Consider the following 19,772-nt stretch of genomic DNA (forward strand, 5'->3'; position numbering starts at 1 on the left):
TGCGCTTCTGTATTCCCGTCTTGAAACCGATTAGACAGCTGTCGAGCTTTACAAACCAAAAGAGTGTATTATTGTTGAACTCTGTGTTGTTGCTGCATCTGTTGTGGTTGAGGCAGTATTTGTGGGAATGAATGAAGTGGCTTAAACCCACGGAAGTGGAAGCATTAAATGTGACCACTGCAGCTTCCTGATTTAAGGCAGACTGCTCAAGTTCCTTGAATTGCAAGCTAATCGCCACACAGTCCAATAGGGCTTGAAGCATTCACTTGCGCTGTTCAAAGCAGGGGTAGTTCTCATTTTGTTTTGGCTCATGTTTGTTTCTGAGCAAGCTCCACAAAGAATTCCTCCAATCATTGTTGCACCTGCTGTTATAAGGGTTTTATTAACGAGATAGACAACAGACTCGCCAAGGCAAATAGCGCCTTTGGAAGACAACACAAAAGAGTCTGGAAAAACAACCAACTGAAAAACCTCAAAGATTAGCATATACAGAGTTGTTGTCATACCTACAATCCTGTTCGGCTCCGAATCATGGGTCCTTTACTGGCATCACATACGGCTCCTAGAACGCTTCCACCAGCGTTGTCTCCGCTCCATCCTCAACATTCATTGGAGCGACTTCATCTCCAACATCGGAGTACTGGAGATGGCAGAGGCCGACAGCATCGAATCCACGCTGCTGAAGATCAAACTGCGCTGGGTAGGTCACGTCTCCAGAATGGAGGACCATCACCTTCCCAAGATCGTGTTATATGGTGAGCTCTCCATTGGCCACCGAGACAGAGGTGCACTAAAGAAGAGGTACAAGGACTGCCTAAAGAAATCTCTTGGTGCCTGCCACGTTGACCACTGCCAGTGGGCTGATATCACCTCAAACCGTGGATCTTGGCGCCTCACAGTTCGGCGGGCAGCAACCTCCTTTGAAGAAGACCACAGAGCCCACCTCACTGACAAAAGACAAAGGAGGAAAAACCCAACACCCAACCCCAACCAACCAATTTTCCCTTGCAACCACTGCAACCGTGTCTGCCTGTCCCGCATCGGACTTGTTAGCCACAAACGAGCCTGCAGCTGACGTGGACATTACCCCTCCATAAATCTTTGTCCGCAAAGCCAAGCCAAAGAAAAAAATTGTTCACCATTTGGCCTGCTGATTTTCCAGCAAGACAACATTTTGCAGAGATTGTTGCCCGGACCAAGGGACTTGGAATCAGAGAGGCTGGGGTGATTTTCCACGGAGTGAAGGAGGCTGAAGGGTTACCTGGTGTGTGGATAAGAGATCTATGCGAGGGCAGAGGTAGGGTAAACAGGGAAACATCTTTCTTGTGATTGGGGTATTAAAACTGGAGGATGTGGATAAGAAGGAGCTTTAAAGGGGTCTTAAGGGCCAGTTTGTTCTATAGTGGTTTTGTGGCAGCCCGCCGCCACGGTGACTGAGCCGGCGCTCTGGGCCGCGAGCACAACCAAAGGCCAGCATCCCGCGCAGCGGCACTAGCCCCCAACAAGCAAACCAGCGGGTGAACGGCAAAGGCAGCTTAAAGGCCAGCGACCCCAAAATGGCACTGGCCTTGCCACGCAGCCAACAGACAGGGACGGCGCGTGGGGAAGAAGGGCATTGTTATGCAGGAAAGTACCTGCGTGCAGGAAACCCGCTTTTGTTATGCATGTTGTGACGTCAGCCAAAGGGGAGGGGGTCACGATGGGAACAGTGCAAGTATAAAAGTTGGCCCAGAGCCCTAATAAAACTCAGAGCTTAACCTGACTACACTACGTGTTTGTGTCTTCTTTCAAGTAACGCTCAGCAACAGGTTGCTATTTGGAGATTGCTGCCAGTGGGATCCGTTACAATCAGTATGTTTTAGAAGCATTTAGACAGACACTTAAATAGCCAAGACTGCGAAGGATAAGGGCCTAATGAAGGAGAATGGGATCAGTGCCGATGGGCAGAAAAGGTTGGTATGGAGTGAAGGGCCTGTTTCTGAGCTGGATAACTCTGTGACAACAGTGCCTTCACCTCTACAAGGAGCTATGGCCTGGAAGCATCGGGCCACTCTGAGCTCAAGATCCCACCAATGGGGGCAGCACAATATGCTTGGGTCTGAATGACCTGGGCTCTCTTGTTCTTTTTAAAGGAGTGCAGTTCGGAGCCAAGCAGGTCAGGGTGGCGAGTGGTCTCCCTTTCATACCTCAGCACTGCTCTGGAGCTCTGTAGCCGAGCTGGATTTGGTTTTCCTGGCTCGAGTATGTTGCAGAAGCAGCACCACCGGGTGTTGAAATGCTGAGTTCTCAGCCAGAGTGGTTTCCTATCCGTGCCCCAAGTTTCAGTCACGGACAGCATTCTCCAACATCACTGCAAACCATGCACTTCAAAAGAACATCAGAAATAGGAACAAGAGTCTGCCATCTGGCCCATTGAACCTGCTCCACCATTCAATGAAACCATGGCTGATCTGGCCATGGCCTCAGCTCCACCTACCTTCCTCTTACAATTCCCCAAATATCGAGCTTATATCAGTTTAACGCAGCAGCCTCTCCCAAACATTGCGCATTCCTTCTGAGAATCTGGATATCATAGATCATGTGTCAGAATCGGAATTTTTTGTCACAAAATTCCGTGTTTTCTGGCAGCATTTCTTTCACCATCCATGGAGTTAAGTTCTGCCTCTGCAGGTAGGTCTGGTATATTGTGCTTGCTTGTTTCTTTATCTATGTACCAAAAGCCAGGACACCAATTGCACTCTCAACCCTCACCTCTGAAAGCGTTTTTGTTTTGAGTTTGTGGTTTTATTTCCACTGATGCTCAAAACAAACTAAGAAAAAAAAATGTCAATACCAAATTTCAGACTTAATTTCCAATAGATTTTCAACTGCACCCAACTTAGTTGATTAAAAGTTGGCAGTTTTAAGCAAATGTTTGTTGAATCTTTGCCATTACTCAGTAACCCCGCGTGTTCCATTGTTTTTAAATTGAGAGGTATGCAAGTATATGGGGGTGAGTAAGGAGTCAGGGATTCGGGAGTAGAAATATAGATAGATCAAAAAAGTAGTCACTTCAGGAAACATTGATCAAAATGTTACGAGCCCAGAGGACCCCAAAACCCAGCAGCAATAGATAGAACGCGAGTGTGATCTCTGTTGCGAGAAGGGGCACTGTCATTAAAGACAGAGGAAAATCTCGGAGAGGTTTATTCGAGTGAAGGCCAGAGCTGAGGGTTCAAGGAGCTGAAGGCAAGGCCACCAATATGGGGTGGGGAGGTTAATTGGGTATAATTGGGCAGCAGGGGTTTCAGAGACTGGAAGGGCTTTCTACCATGCTATTATCAATAAAAGTGGTCATGGAGTGATCAAGTTCGAGGATGAGCAGATACGAAGAATGCAGAAACCAAAGTGTTGTGGGGTTGGAGGATATCACAGTGATCAGGAGAACATAGAGCAGAGCACAGGCCCCTCAGCCTAAGATGTGGTGCTGTCCTATATAAAAAGCCCTTCATAATCTTACATTCCTCTATTAAGTCACCTCATCCTTCATCTCTTCAAAGAGAAAAGCCCCAGCTCTGACAACCTTGTTTCATAAAACTAGGCGATATCCTGATAAATCTCGTCTCCACCCTTTTGAAAGCTCCTGAGAAGGGAACTGAAAGGAGTTCGTGAACAAGGAGAGATTCTGAAATGCAGTCAAGAGTGATTGATATTCTGCTCTGAAAGGTCATTCATTGTCTGGTGTATCTAGTTATTCCGGAACCAGCGATTCCCTGCTTCTTACCAGCACACAGTGGAGACACTTGTTAACCTGTTAATGCCACACGTTACACAGAAGTACAAGGACAAACCGGAAGAAGCTCGCAATGCAAACCACAGCCTTGCTGTCTTTATTAAGGTAGGAATCATCTTCGCTTCTCCCTCTATCCATTCCCACCTCCATCTTTACAAGAACTAAATTTCACCTGTTGAACAGACAAGTGTTATTTCTCCTCTGGAAATTAAATTATTATTGTTTTATATTTGCAGAGGTGCTTCTCACTGATGGACAGAGGATTTGTTTTCAAACAAATCAATAACTACATAAAATGGTTCAGTCCAGGGAATCCAAAGGTAGGTCTTATTGTGCTATGTCTGCGGCTCACTTTGCAGAAACGAAACCTGCAAAATCTGGAAGCGTTCAGTAAGTCAGGCCATGTGTGTGATGAGAGAAGCAGGCTTGGCATTTTAGTTGAAAAGTTGCTTTGGCCCGGTACTTTATCCCCCGTTTCTCTCGTCACTGGTTGTTTTCAACACCTGCAATTTAAAATAAAATTCTATTAATTTGTTTGACATTGAGTGAAGTAATCTTTTGCAAGTAATCGTAAAACAATTATAACATGGTCCCAAGCAAATTGCCAAAGATTGCCTTGGCCAAGCAGCATTCGTTGTGGGAGAAGCACATTTAATGGTTCATGTTGAAAATAAAAGGTCACAAGGCCAAAACATCTATTTTTCTCCTTACAGTAATTGTGTAAAGCATGTTTAGTGGTTTTCACATTTGGTGAGATAGCGTGCAACTTTCCCAAAATCAGTGAGCATAATTAATTATAGATTAACTTAGAAATCGATACTGTGCAATCAAAATTGGTGTGTGGTACATGGAAGGGAGATGAATTTCACAAGTGTGGTTTGGGCGACACAGTGGCACAGTGGCTTTACAGTGCCAGAGACCCTGGTTCAATCCTGATCTCTGGTGACATTTGTGTGGAGTTGGCAGGTTCTGCCTGTGACCGCGAGTTCAATCCCCCCCAAATCATCCCAAGATATGTCGGTCAATGGACAACAAGGAGTTGGGTCTGGTGTATGAATAAGTGGTGAAATCTGGGTGGGAGCTGATCGGAATGTGGGGAGAATAAAATCATGGGAACGTTGTAAGTGAGTGTTGATGATCAGTGCAGAATTGATAGGCTGAAGGGTCTGTTTCTGTGCTGTATAGCTCTGTGACACTGAATTCAATTAATCGGCGTTGTATTTGAGCACCGACGTCAGATGACACTGTTTCACTGCTGAACAAGGCAAGGTTTGTTTGAAAAATTAAACGGAGAAAGATTATGATGGTAAACCATCTCCAACTGTGCTGTTTGATTTCAGACACTCTTTGAGCTGAAGTTTGAATTTCTGCGGGTTATTTGTAACCACGAACACTTCATTCCCCTAAACTTGCCCATGCCTTTTGGAAAAGGCAGGGTTCAGAGGTATCAAGGTAATTCCCCTTGAAACATTTCTTGTGGATTCATTGTGGAGATTGTTGTTCACTGTAGTATTGTTGCACTTTTATCTTTTAACTTTCATTTGACAATTTAAAACAAACTGCTCTTTGCTGACAATTGGTTCATTATTTTTGTGGTCTTTCTCTGCTTCATTCCTCTTTATTAATCAGCATTTCTTTCACCATCCATGGAGTTAAGTTCTGCCTCTGCAGGTAGGTCTGGTATATTGTGCTTGCTTGTTTCTTTATCTATGTACCAAAAGCCAGGACACCAATTGCACTCTCAACCCTCACTTCTGAAAGCGTTTTTGTTTTGAGTTTGTGGTTTTATTTCCACTGATGCTCAAAACAAACTAAGAAAAAAAAATGTGAATACCAAATTTCAGACTTAGTTTCCAATAGATTTTCAACTGCACCCAACTTAGTTGATTAAAAGTTGGCAGTTTTAAGCAAATGTTTGTTGAATCTTTGCCATTACTCAGTAACCCCGCATGTTCCATTGTTTTTAAATTGAGAGGTATGCAAGTATATGGGGGTGAGTAAGGAGTCAGGGATTCGGGAGTAGAAATATAGATAGATCAAAAAAGTAGTCACTTCAGGAAACATTGATCAAAATGTTACGAGCCCAGAGGACCCCAAAACCCAGCAGCAATAGATATTCACCAAGACAAATGGTTACTTAAAGAAAAGTTTATTTTAATTATCTTAAAACATGAAAACAGAATTACAAACAGAATTACACTTTAACTTATCACTATTAGCTTACTTTACCTAATTAAGTCCCTTCTAATTCTAAGCACATGTGTGTGTGTAAGTTCAGAAAAGTTCTTTGGTTCACAGTCCAATCTCACCTCTCATTTCTCCAAGTTCACTGCTTGCAGGCAATTCTTATACTGTCCACAGAATTTAACATGTATAAAGTTCACCAGGCTTTGGTGCTCGAAAGGTAAATGGTTACTGCTCAGGAAGGTTCTTGATGGTTTTCAGAGAGAGATGTGTTGTTCCAGGACATCCACAATTGATGTACTTCCATCAGTGTCTTGCTGATGAAACTTGCCCCATCTGGGTTCTCCAGATGATGACCTCTTTCTTTCAGGTCACCACAGAGTTCCTTTTTGTTTCCCTTATTCCAAGTGAAACATTAGACAGCCTCTCCTCTTGCATGAACCACAAGATCTGTGACTAGGCCGTCTTCCACATTAGGGTTTCTTGCCAGCTTTTCCTGTTTCAGTTCCAGCTGCTCTTGTTGGCTGAAACACAGTCAAGTGATCTCTTCTCTCTCTCTCTCTCTCTCTCTCTCTCTCTCTCTCTCTCACACACTCTCTGCTTGCAAAACCACATGACCCTCTTACAACAGCTAAACTCCAGCCCGCTCTTTCATCTGTTGCCTTGATAAACAATAATCCATTAGTGATGACTTTTGACCACTCTTCAAAGCTCTTGCAAAAAGGTGTGAGAAGCCACTATATCTCTAGTATTTCAAATAAGATCTGTTTTAAAGTGTTTGCATGTGACTTACTCTAACAAACCTTTCCCAATTTATCTCCCAAAAACATTTCTATATACTCTGTCACAATATCCTAGCATAAAAGTTGGGGAGTTTAAGTTAAAGTAATTTTTAAAATGCTACCTTAAGTTGCTGGGACCTCAAAAATTACGAGGTTGTGAAGCAAGAAAGTTTGTAGGCGCTGGGATCGTAGCCCTGGAGAAACTTAGCAGGTCATGCTCCATCTATAGCACACATGTCAAACTCTGGCCCGCAGGCCAAATTTGGCCCGCGATATAATTATATTTGGCCCGCAAGATCATTTCAAAAATGTATTAGAGGTGACCCGCCCTGCAGCGAGAGCCGATGCTGTTTTTTGGTAATGTCATCCCCACCATCCTCCCCCTTCATTGCCATCCTTCCCCATTGTAACACGAGAAATTGTAACACAAGAAGTCTGTCAATGTCATCAGCCGGCAAGCCGGTTGGAAGGCTCCCCGCACAACCAGTCACTTCTCCCACCTGTCGAGCGGTGCGGCGGATGGGCGAGTGCCTGTGATTTCCTGTCGGCGCGACGGGCATGGCAGGCTGTGCATGGCCCCCGGGCAGCGTGAGCCCCGCACGACTGGCACCGGACAGCCCTTCCACAGCGCGAGCGCACTTCTCCCGGTCGTCACGGCCTTCAGCGCTTGCACCTGCGCGGACCCCAGGGACAGCTGGTTCGGCCCTGCATGTGAAGAGAGAAATGGTGGCTGTCTGCAAAGGCTGATCGGCAGCGCGTTGGGCCTGAGTGGGTGGGTAAGCAGGGGTGGGCAGAGGGTGTAGGTGAGGAGTAATGGGCAGGGGAAGTTATGATGGTGCGAGGGACAGTTAGAGGGAGGGATGAGTAGAAGGAGGGGTGGATAGGGAAGAGGTAAAAGGGGAGGGGCAGGGCGAGTAGGGGAGGGGTGATTAGAGGGTGAGAGACGGGTAGAGGGAGGAACAGGTTGAGGGGAGAGGCAGTAGAGGGGCGTGTATAGGATGGGGTGGGTAGAGGCAGAGCGAGTGGAGTGAGGGGTGAGTAGAGGTTGGGTAAAGGACTGGTCAGGTAGATGGATGGTGGGTCGAGGGTGAATAGAGGCTTAGAGCCTGAGGAGTGAGCAGGAAATGCAGATGTTGTTGAAAATTTTCAATAAATATTTAGTTCGGCCCTCGACTTAGTCCAAGTTTTTAATTTTGGCCCTCCGTGAATTTGAGTTTGACACCCCTGATCTATAGCATATTTTGGGCCTGGATCCTTCATGAGCAAAAAGCAGGCAGGTGCCCGAATAAAGGTGGGGGGAGAGGAGGAAGGGGCAGGGAGAAGAGCACAGGCCAACTGGCATGGGGTCACAGATGGATATGGGTGGGAGGCTAGAAGAAAAAAAAGCTGAAATGATGGGGAGAGGTTGAATGGAGAGGGAAGGGGGTGGGGAGCTGGCAGGAGGGAGACTGAGGGGTGGGGAGAGAGAGAGAGAGATGAGGGTAGGGGGGTGCTAATGGAAATCAGAGAAGTAGCTGTTAATGCCATTTGATTGGAGAATGTCCCGACAGAATATTAGGTGTTGTCCCTCCCATTTGTGGGTGGCCTTGGTTTGGCAGTCCATGTGTGATTCAAGACCCCAGTGCAACACTTATGAAGAGAAACTTCTTCAGCTAAAATGTGGTGAATCTGTCAAATTCGTTGCCAGTGACGGCTGTGGAGGCCAGGTCATCGGGTAGATTTAAAGCAGAAGTTGAATCATTCTTCATTAATGTCAGAGGTTATGTCGGGGGTTGGGGGGGGGGAGTTTAGATCAAAAATGTATCAGTCATGATTTGAATGGTGGAGCAGAGTAGATGGGCTGAATGGCCTAATTCTTCCCCTATCTCTTGTGGTCTCATGGAAAATGCCTCTGCAAGCCTTTTCATTCAGTTAGAGGATCAGTTCAGATTGGAAACTAAATGGTAGCCTTGCTAGATGTGTTATTTCACCAAATAAAAACAAAATTAAATTTGGTGATGCAGATATACAGCCAAGTGCTTCAGAGAGACAGAAAGCATGGAGGTCACCGAGAGCCTGGTTTAGCTGTAGTAAGAGTATTGAGCAGCTTTTAAGTTTGCACTTGCAAGCAGCCATCCCCAAAGTTAGGTCTGTTATACCTTCTACCGGTGATGTCATTACGGATTGAGTGATGGTGGACCTGCCCTAAAATCTGATCAATGTATTATGATCTTATATTTAAACAAAATTAATCATGCCTAATTATAACATAATTATGCTTTATGTACAGCACAGTATGAGCCCTTCAGCTCCTGTTGTTGTGCCAACCTATATAAACCTTTATAAGGGACTGTAGGAAAGTGCGAGCAATAAATAGTAATAGCGGACAATTTTTAAACAGTGTGGGAAAGTTGGTAGCACAAAAGCACACAACTTGTATAACGTGGGAAAGTTGGTAGCGCTATCGCGTACATTTTAAACAGCGTGGGAAACTTGGTAGTGCTATTGCGTACAATTTATAAATACCATGAGAAAAAGCGATGGCAGACCTGCCCTCCCAGAATTCCATGTGACAGAGAAAGGGCTGTATGCCCGGCTGCATACATGGAGCATTCATTGAGGAATTTCTCTGCCACACGGCATTCTGGAAAGTGAGGTCCACCATTGCTTATTTTTTCCCATGATCTTTATAAATTGTGCACTATAGCGCTACCAGTTTTCCCACGCTGTTTAAAAATTGTCCACTATTGCTATTTATTGTTATTTATTTCCTCTCTCTCTCTTTCCCCACTGCAACTTTCCCATGGCAAAGTTTATACCTTAATTTTAATCTTCTTCTTGCACTCACACAAAAACTTGGGTCATTTCAATCCCATAATGTAGTTACCCCTTTCACACCTGCCTGATTGCAATGCCAGCATTTGCAGACGCCAGGGATTGTACTAGAGGTCGAGGCCGTCAATCCCTGGAGTGAGATGACGTCATTTGACACCAATGTTGAGCTGATTTTGCTTTCACACTTCACACTTTAAAGGCTGATTGGCGTTTGATTCCTGAGATCACTTGCAAGTGTGAAAGGGGCTTAGGAGACTCCGTGAGCATTGCCTGCCCCCCCCCCCCCCCACCACCCCCAAACAATAGGAACAAGAGAAGCACAGTAGAATCCTTTCAGAGACACTGAGGTCCATTGGTCCTCTTGCTATCAGCGTCCCCTTGAATCCTGGTTCTGAAACTGGTTCCCATGAACCAGTCGCCCGCAGCCTGTGTAGTTCTTCAGCCACCAAACCCCTTGTGCTGGTCTGCTGCCGTGGTCACCATCCTGTAGGGTCGTCTCCTGTTCTCTTTATCGATAGGGGGGATTTGTTCTCCCCATTTCTGCTGCCCCACTTCTCTCCCGGAGTCTGCAACCCCTTGTGGTATAGGCACGGCTAACTTGGGCACAGACCTTTGTGGATGCAGAATTTTAAAAAACAAAGCAGTCGGCATCAGGAGTGGCCATTAGGACCCTACGGATCAGCACTGTGACTCCACTCTCCCAGGTTCATGGCAGCACTGCTATTTACCACTGCTCAGGTAGCACCACCATTTTAAAAAAAATTGATGTATTCAATGAGAATTTGGGGAGAAATTATTTGTCCAGAGAGTGGGAATAAGATGGAATCTGAGGTTGTGGGGAGTCGCAGAAATGGGCCTCACAAAATCATTGAATTATTACACTACAGAAGGAGGCCATTCAGCCCTTAGAATTTATGCTGTGCTATCCAACTATCCTCACTCACCTGCTCTCTTTCCAGAGCCCCTTCAGATAATTCCCCAGCTTCCACCATTCAGGCTGGTGAAGGGAACAGAGGGTGGAGTTGGTACAGCAGATAGGACAGATGTGGGGAACCTTGGGTGGCAGTGGCAATGCTAGAGCAGTCTCCTCATTCTCTCCAGGTAGCTCTTAAAATAGTTTTTTTTTTAAACCACAGAGTCACAGAGTGAAAACAAGCCCCTCAATCCAACTTGCCCATGCCGACCCAGATGCCTACCTTCAATGGTTCTACCTGCCTGTGTTTGACCCATATCCCTCTAAACATGTGGTTTTCAACCTTTTTCTTTCCACTCACTGACCACCTTAAGTATTTCCCATGCCATAGGTGCTCTGTGATTAGTAAGGAATTGCTTAAGGTGGTCGGTGAGTGGGAAGAAAAAGTTTGAAAGCCACTGCTCTAAACCAATCCTATCCATGTACCTCTTCAAATCGTTCCTTAAACGTTTCAATGGTACCTGCCTCATTCACCTCCTCCAGCAGCCTGCTCCATTCATTCAACACTCCCTGTGTGGAAAATTTACTCCCAGGTTCATGTTAAATCTTTTCCCCCTACCCCCAATACACTATCAATAACATCAAAAGACTGGACAAGAAGACGGGCTTTTATTACCATGAAATGGGACGCATGCTCCTGTTGCTAGTCCGAGTCATACTGAGGAAGGGACTCGGATGTAATCGCCTTTATTGGGGAATTCCAGGGGGAGGAGTTACAGAGAGGAGGCCACCGTATGCAGAGATCTAGTACCGCATGGGGTAACAGCATCACAGTGGTATTTCTCTCCCCCCCCCCCCCCCATTAAACCTTTGTCCGTTAATTACCAATACCCCTACTCTGCGCTCACCTGATCTATTCCTCTCATGATTTTGCGCTCCTCTGAGATCACTCCACTATCTGGGACCAGAAGTAGACTTCCTCAATTTAATCTTTGTGTGAGCTGGAATAATTGTGGGAAGGCTGAGCTGGATTTAATGAAGGATCGATGGGAGTGGGTGAATTTGTCTCACATTGCAAAAACTCCCCAGAGGGGAGCTGAGAGGTTGTGAAAGGAACTTCCTGGCCTTTGGATAATGAATCTATTCATTTGTTCTTAAGAGAAAGAGGATCACGCTTGTGTTTGATGTGTGTTTTTATCCTGCGATTATCACCTTTTGAGCCATAAGACCATTTTCACAGCTCTTGAATGAAATACTTTGAAATCGCAGGTCCTCTTGGTGATAACCCATAGGATCTGTGTTTCGATACCTGTGCCACTGGAAGCAGCTTTTCCTGCTGCTTGTTTTTTTCTTCCATCCCAATTCAACAAAAACTGATGGGACAGTTTAAAATAAGAACAGGCACGACACAAGCCAGCTCCTGTTGGTTTATGAAACCAAGACATCCTGCCCAATGGTCGCATAAAATGTCCCATCAATGCGATGCCCTGCTTTCAGCAACCAATCAGAAAGCCACCAGCCTCTTCAATGCCCAGTAGGATTCTAGATCCTGTGACGCCTTGAACCCACTTTATTTTCTTTTGGGATCTTGCTCGTGAATGTTCTCCCACATTCTGGGTCACTGTTGGGACGCAATGCTTTGCAAGGGATTATGTCATCCTAGCTCCCCTGCCCCTGCCTTTCCTCCATTAGTTGCTGGATGTGTCTTTTCACCCCCACTCTAACCCAGTGAGATCACTTGGGTGACCTTGGCTTTTCAGTTAATGACTGGCCTGGCATCGGTATCTATGGTTGGAAGCTTTCCGAACCTCGTGTACTCTCAGAGTATAATGGTTTACCTGAACTTCATGCCTGATACCCTAGTTCTCAGTTTTAGGGCTTATGGCCGGGGGAGGGATGGTGGGGGGGTTGGCGTGTCAAACCCTGGTCACCACAACAAGAGGACGGCTGAGCCTGTTGGTGACCCAGATGAAGTTGAAGATTTCAATCAGATCACCTCATCACCTAAATGTTAGAATCTCTCCTTGTGACTTAACTCTCAGGGATCAGGGCCTGCTGAGTCCCTCCAGCACTTTTGTGTTTTTTACTGTGCACAGATCTATCTGCACTGTTACCTATACAGGTGGGAGAATTGCAATCTCCCCTATAGTTCCAACCCACCCACCCATGTTTTTGGGATGTGGGTTGAAGCTGGAGAGCCGGGGAGGCCTCAGGGTTATCTACTGCCAGTCCCTGATTACCCAGAACTCTCCAGTGGCCTCCCCCCCCACCTCCCCCCGTGTCATGGAACTCTCTGGTGGCCATCTCCCCCATGCCCCAGGTGCCCCAGAACTCTCCAGTGCCTGTCCCCTCGTGCCCCGGGACTTTCCGTTAGCCATCCCCCTGTGCCCCAGAGCTCTCCAGTGGCCATCCCCCCCGTGCCCCAGAACTCTCCAGTGCCCCCCCTCTCGTGCCCCAGAACTCTCCAGTGGCCATCCCCCAGGACTCTCTGGTGCCCGTCCCCTCATACCCTGGGACTCTCTGGTGCCCATCCCTTCGTGCCCTGGGACTCTCTGGTGCCCATCCTGTCATGCCCCAGGACTCTCCGGTGCCTGTCCCCCCATGTCCCGGGACTCTCCAGTGCCCCACTCTCTCTGCCCCATGCCCTCAGTCCCACACCCACGCCTTTTCACTTCCTCCATCAGGAGGTTCAGTGAGGGATTAGAAGGTCCATGCTGATTTTCCCACACATGGGCCCTAGGTTTTAGCTGGTGGGCAAGCTGGCGTTCTTTGGTGTCTCCCCCTCCAGTTTCCCTGAGCAGTGGGTGGCCCTGGGAACTGATTGCCTGGCATTGAGGACTGCAGGCATGTGACCTGAGCTGTTAATAGTTCCTCTGCATGAGCCCCTCATCTCCATCAATTCTGCCCTTGTTTACCCCATGCATCACGATTCAACCCAGAGTAGCCCCAAAATCCTCCTTTCCTGCCCAGTGTGCATCCCCACTGCCTCCCTCCCCATTTGCAGATGTGTTGCTAATCAGCAGTGCGCTCTCATTTGGTGGTAAAGAATGTGGAACATTCTAGCACAGTACAGATCCTTCAGCCCATGATGTGAAGCTAACCTATGCAAACTTACTCTACAACTAACCCTTCCCTCCCTCACACCCATAACCCTGTATTTTTTATTACATCCATGTGCCAAATGAAGAGTTTTTTAAATGTTCTTATTGCACCAGCCTCCAACACCCCCTCCCCCCACCCCGGCAATGCAGTCCAGGCACCCACCGCTCTGTGTTTTTAAAAAAAATCTGATGTCTCCCCTAAACTTTCTTCTGATCATCTTAAACTGATAACCTCTGGTATTGGCCATGTTTTCGAGTTCTTCCTACCTCCCCCCCACCCCAGTCACTGGAGCCAATTAACATCCAGTCATTTTCACTTGGCCTTGTGTGCGAGCTCTGCACAAATGACGCGTGACGGTGGCTACATTTTGATGGGTGTCATGGGTTTTGGGATGTTCTGCTTCCTTGAAAGATACGGCAACATTCTGACCAAGGTCTTCACAAGCCATGCATGACATCTGACCCATTCTAGCCTGGTGCTTGGAATCAAACTCTAAATCCTGATTTGTGTTCTTAACGGCCTTTTTTTCCTGCATGGGTTGCTCATAAGTCACCTAACTAATTCCGACTTTAATTTTCACCATGGATCAATTTCCCCTCCTTGCAATGTATCTCTGAGTACCTTTCCATATCTTTGTTGACCAGATGCAGCTTGTGAGACAGACTATTTATTGCATGCACTACATTTTCCATGTGGATCTAAGCAGAGTTCCTCCTTTCCTTCTCATTGGCACTTTTGCAAATGGTTTGTCTGGATAAATCCTGGTGCAAAATCTCTTTCTGGGTTGTGCTTTGCCCTTGCAGTAGATTTGGTGGTAATCCTGTCATTGGTGCCAGACTTCCCCAAAGAACAGGATGAAGTCACTCCCTTTAATTTTGCAGGTGGCTTGTTTCGTTGTGATAGGAGCCATAGTAACCGGCTCCACGGGTAGATGAATGGGAGGACTTTCTTGCCGAGTTCCAGATTCAGCTGTGAGATGCATTTTCTCTGCAGCACAGCAGTGGGCTGGTTCGCATCTCTGTCATTGGGCAAGTTCACGGGACAAGCCAATCCTCTTCCTCTGCAACGTTTGCTGAATTAGATCGCCCTTCTGCTACGCATGTAGGTCAGGGGTATGGTAGCGAGACTGGAACTGTAAAAATCGCAGCCCAAACACTGCATGCAGTTCCGGTCTCCCCACTGCAGAGGGTGTGTGTAATGGAGGGATGTAATGGGGTGGGAAGGGGTCGACGGAGAGAGGGGGGCGTTTATTTGGGTGCATAAACAGGAGGTCTGTAGATGGGTAGAAAGGAAGGAGCTTTCACCCTGAATGGATGGGTGAAGGAGGTGGGGTACATATTTGGCTGGTGGACAGGTTGGAGGGAAGTGGAACCGGCTGAAAGGACAGGAGAGACATTTGGCTGAGCTCTTGAGGAGCCATGACCTGCAGATTTTGGAAGGCCAGAGGCCAAAAGGAGCCAAGTGTGCGTCTGTGTGTTTTGTTATGATTTAGAATGAATCTTGCTTCATGCCTTCACTGGGATGCAGATGTGTAGAGCACAGCCAGCATTTACTGTCCTCCTTCAGTCTGCGACCAGAGTGCAGTGAACTGTTAGTCATTTTGTGTTGTCCCCTATGATCCCTTTGTCATCCTACACCCATCAATCTCCTGCCTCTGTCCCAGCCCCAGCCCTCTTTCTGTCTATCATCCTATTCCCTCCTCCCCTCCACCCATCACTGCCCCTCCATCTGTCCGTCATCCCTCACCCTTCCTTCCTCCACACATGGCTGACTGGTCCCTCCCCTATTTAATAATGTTTGTCTTCCCTCTCCTTTCCCAGTCCTGAAGCCGGATCCTGCTTTGAAACGTCCGCTCTGCAGATGCTGCCTGTCCTGCTGAGCTGCACCAGCAGCTTGAGCTGTTCCTGCCTCTCCACACCCATCTGTCAACACCTGTGGCTCTAACTGGAGACGTGAAAATAGATTCAGAAGGGATATCCCAGAGGGAATCGGGAAACCGCTGGGAAAGGAGAAATGTGTGGAATTGTTGGGGAGCGCAGGCAGGGGAGAGTGGGACTGATGGGAGACCCTCACAGACACAGGAGAGGGTTTTACTTAGAGGTGCAACAAGGTAACAGGCCCTACAGGGCCCATGTCCCTGTGCTGACCAATTACACCCATGTGACAAATGAACCTCCCAACCCCATACTTGTTTGGAACGTGGGAGGAAACCAATGCAGACACGGGGACAATGTACCAACTCCTTAGTGGCTGATTCGAACCCGGGCTGCTGGAGCTCTAGCCACAACGCTGACTGTGCCAGGTTGAGTGGCTGGTCCCAGTCCCATTTGACCACAGCACTGGAGTTGTGCACATGCACCTCTGGCATGTCACGCTGAATCCCTGCTATCCCTGAGCCACTCCAGGTAAGGAGTGGGATTGTTCGGTCTAGCCCACAGGGAGTGGTGTTGGGAATTGAGAGCTAGCCAACCAATTCCAAGTTGCCACCGGCTGTGCACTGCCGACTGTCGTCAAGCAGCAGAGACAGCATTGCTCCTGAGATCGGACCGGGACTAGCCTAGGGTTGTTTGGATGTGTGGTGTAATGGGCAGCCGAGATTTGCGTGGCGGAGACTGATTCTCCATCTTCTCCCTGCGTGGAGAGGTCGGGTCCATTGGTGTGTAAAGTGCCTGTCTGTCAATTTTCAGACTTGCAGCTTGAATTTACCTTGTCGGACGACTTCTGCAAAAACCACTTCCTGGTGGGACTTCTTTTGAGGGAGGTTGGCAGTGCCCTACAAGAGTACAGAGACGTACGTCAAATAGCCATCAGTGTGTTGAAGAGCTTGATGATCAAGCACACTTTCGACAACAGGTACATGGCAAAGGTATGCAAAGTTCCCTCAAAAATCTCTCAACCTGAACTGCAAAGGGGATGGAGTGCTGATGTTTTGCCACTACAGGGTCAGCTCACTCCCGGAGTACTGGAGTCCATTTTAGTCTCCTGTTTTATTAAGAAATTTTAAAATTAGACATACAGCATGATAACAGGCCATTTTAGCCCACGAGTCCGTGCCGCCCAATTTACACCCCATTAACCTACAACCCCCAGTCCATTTTGAAGGGTGAGAGAAAGCCGGAGTGCCCCCCCCCCTCCCCCATACCCCAGAGAAAACTTACAGCCTGCGACCAATTAACCCTGCATAACTTTGGAGTGTGGGAGAAACTGGAGCACCTGGAGGGTCACGGGGAGTACGTGCAAACTCTTTACAGACAGCGGAGGATTCGAACCCGGGTCGCGAAGCGTGCCGCCTTATTTCGGAAGGATTTGGTAGTTATCGGAGATGCTTCACCCAGCTGCTGCTTCGAGTGAAGGAGCTATCTTGTAAGGAATGAGAGAACGGGTCGGTCCTGTGGAGTTTAGAAGGAATGCTGATCTTTTTGAGGGCAGGTTCAAAGTTTATTGTCACAACAAAAGTACATGGTGCTGGCCTTATTTTAACAAACAACAGTTTAAATATAATTAACACATAATGAGAGAGAAAATAAATATAAAATAAATAAATAATGGATATTCACAGTGAAAGGAGGTTGAAGAGGGGATCTGAGGGATGAGGGTTTTACACAGCGAGGGGTTTGTATCTCGAGAGATGGGGGTGGAATAAGACTCAGCCGCCACGTTTAAGAAGGGCACTGCAATAGACAAAGCACAAGGATACAGAGCTAGGGTGGGCACATGGGATTGGTGTACGAGGCATGCGGTTTGTGGGTCGAAGGACCAGTTTCTGTCCTGGACCACTCTGGGGGCCATTGAAGCATTTCAGATTTGGAGGTAGCCCCTCCTGATCATCCTGACCCTGTGGCCTCTATATTTGAGAAGTTAGACCCTGATGGTGAATTAAAAACTTTGGTTTTGGGTTCTGCTGGTTCCTGTGTTTCCAACGCAAACAATTACTTCATCAAAATTTGTCCTCTCTCTCCACTGTTTCTGTTGAATGGAACCACAACGCCATGACAGCGCCAGCGATCTGGGGTCGAAACTGCTGCGGTCTATAAGGAGTTGGTCCAATTTCCTGCCACCCTCCAAAACCCTACGAAGTCGGTGTAATTAGACAGCTCGGGTCTCTATGGTCTGAATGGGATTCTCTCTCCGCGCTGTATCATTACAACTAAAAATCATTAAAAGTCACAGTGACCTGGACAATTGTGTTGAATTCATTGTCTTTCCTGTAGGAAGATGTGGGAGAACTTTGGGGGAGGTGTGGAGGTTTCCCAGAAGGAGGAAGAAAGCAGAAGCTGAGTTTTTAAGCCTCAGATTGAGACCATTCTGCCCAGCTAGACTGTGATGGCTCCAGGCTGAGCAATTCCTCAGGTTCCATTTCTCTGAAAATTATTCTTTCTCAAGTCCCTTCACAGTCCTCTTTGGAAGTCATGGATTATTCCAGCAGGCTCCTTTGGAAACTTGGCATGAGTCCAATTGGACGACACCCCATTCCCAAATGAACAGGCCCGGCCTGCGCAATCCTACCTCAGGAGAAGGATCAGAGAAGGTGGAACAGAGGCATCCACCATTAGTGTGGATTCTGACACTGCAGATCAGCAGGATGAGGTTCCCAAGGGGAATGGCCGAAGGAGCAGCAGGCAGGTGGGAAGGGGGAATTATTTTGTTCACTGTTGCAATCTGGAAACTTGCTGAAAGGCATCAGTGCAGAGTTGAAGTCCCCAAGGTGAAGTGTGAGGGCTGGGTTAAGCAGTGCTGCAAAGATTCCTTGAAGCCAATGTTGAACTGAGGCTTCCTTCCCCAAGATTGTTTCCCTTTCAGTTGTGTGTTATTTTTGGGTGATCCCACGGCTCGATTCCACCATCAGGTGGAAGGAGCTGGAACTGCAGCACTTTTAAAACTAAAATTGTTTATTTGTCACATGTACTGACATACAGTCGAAAACTTTGTTTTGCATGCTATCCATGGAGTCCAGTTGACAGAGCAGGTAGTGCAATTTGATAACAAATAAATAGACAGGAGCAGCTGTCAAATGAGGCAGGGTATGGGAAAAGTACAATGCATCGTTCAGGGAATAGAGAAGGATATTGTTTAAAAGACGGTGCTATATATGGCCTTTTACCAATAAGAGGTTCATTCAAGAGTGATAACAGCCAGAGAGAAACTGTACTGAATCAGGAGATTTGTCGTCTCAAGCTCATGTATCTTCTGCCTGATTTTGGGGGGGGTGGGGGGGGGGTTAGGGGGGAGGTGGGGGAAGGAAGAGAGGGACCAGGGTAGGGCGGGTCCTTTGATATGTCAACATAAAAGTGCCTGCAGGTCCACTTCCTGATGGCTGTGTTAAGCAGAGGGCAGTGCATCCAGCGAATTGTACAAGCTTCCATTTGGAATGGGATTTTGTGCAAAACTGGCATTTCCTGTCAAAGCTCTGAGGTGAACAATGTGTTCATCTGCCTCGATTTCAACGCTGCCTGTTTGGTGATTTTCTCTGGAGCTTCAGAGGTCGAGGGGAGACTTGAGAGAGGCGCATTAAACCATGAGGGGCATTGGCAGGGTGGAAAGTCAAATCTTTCCCCCAGAGTGAAAATATCACATACTCAAGGATTTGTGTTGAAGGTGTAGGGGTTGGGGCAGTGTAAAGGAGACGTGTGGGGAAATTTAATGACAGAGAGTGGTGGGTGTCCAGAATGGGCTGCCAGTGGTAGTGGTCGAAGCAAATACAACAATAGTGCTTGAGAAGCCTCTCGGCAGACATGGATAGGAAAGGGAAAGAGGGGTACCTGTCAGGTGCAAGCAGCAGAGTCTCAGTTTGATCTGGTCATGTTCAGCACAGACATATGGATCGAAGGGCCATTTCCTGTGCTTATACTGTTTGATGTGCTTCATGCAGTTTACTGGGATTTAGCTGGGGCAGGATTTCCACCCAGGAGTACACTTTGCCCCAAGATTTATTCCCAGACAAGGGGGTAAATATTGCTGGGTGGTCTTCATTTAATTTTAATTTGGAGATACAGCACGTTCAGAGGCCCTTCTGGCACACGAGCCTACGCCGACCAAATACAGCCCTGTGACCAATGCCATACGTTTTTGGAATGCGTTGCAGAACACCCGGAGGAAACCCATGCATAAATGTGGAGAATGTACGAACTCCTGGAAGACAGTAGTGGGTTTGAACCCGGGTCGCTGGTGCTGTAGTAACGTAGCAGAAACCGCTACGCTATCCATG

At 47.3% G+C, this 19,772-nt stretch overlaps 1 protein-coding gene across 17 annotated transcripts in view; it reads left to right on the forward strand.

The window, feature by feature from the left end:
- The window catches only part of dock9b (dedicator of cytokinesis 9b), a 346,813-nt gene that overhangs the window by 236,387 nt on the left and 90,654 nt on the right, over nucleotides 1–19,772 (forward strand). For all 17 annotated transcript variants that reach the window (XR_011341986.1, XM_069890523.1, XM_069890538.1 and 14 more), the window contains 4 exons: nucleotides 3,731–3,877; nucleotides 4,009–4,092; nucleotides 5,113–5,224; nucleotides 16,255–16,433. Coding sequence is in view for 16 of the 17 variants with exons in the window: in XM_069890523.1 (XP_069746624.1) it covers nucleotides 3,731–3,877; nucleotides 4,009–4,092; nucleotides 5,113–5,224; nucleotides 16,255–16,433 (522 nt within the window). In the remaining variant the exon portion in view is untranslated. The remainder of the gene's footprint in view (nucleotides 1–3,730; nucleotides 3,878–4,008; nucleotides 4,093–5,112; nucleotides 5,225–16,254; nucleotides 16,434–19,772) is intronic.

The sequence above is a fragment of the Narcine bancroftii genome, chromosome 7, assembly GCF_036971445.1.
Source record: "Narcine bancroftii isolate sNarBan1 chromosome 7, sNarBan1.hap1, whole genome shotgun sequence".
In the NCBI taxonomy this organism is placed as follows: domain Eukaryota; kingdom Metazoa; phylum Chordata; class Chondrichthyes; order Torpediniformes; family Narcinidae; genus Narcine; species Narcine bancroftii.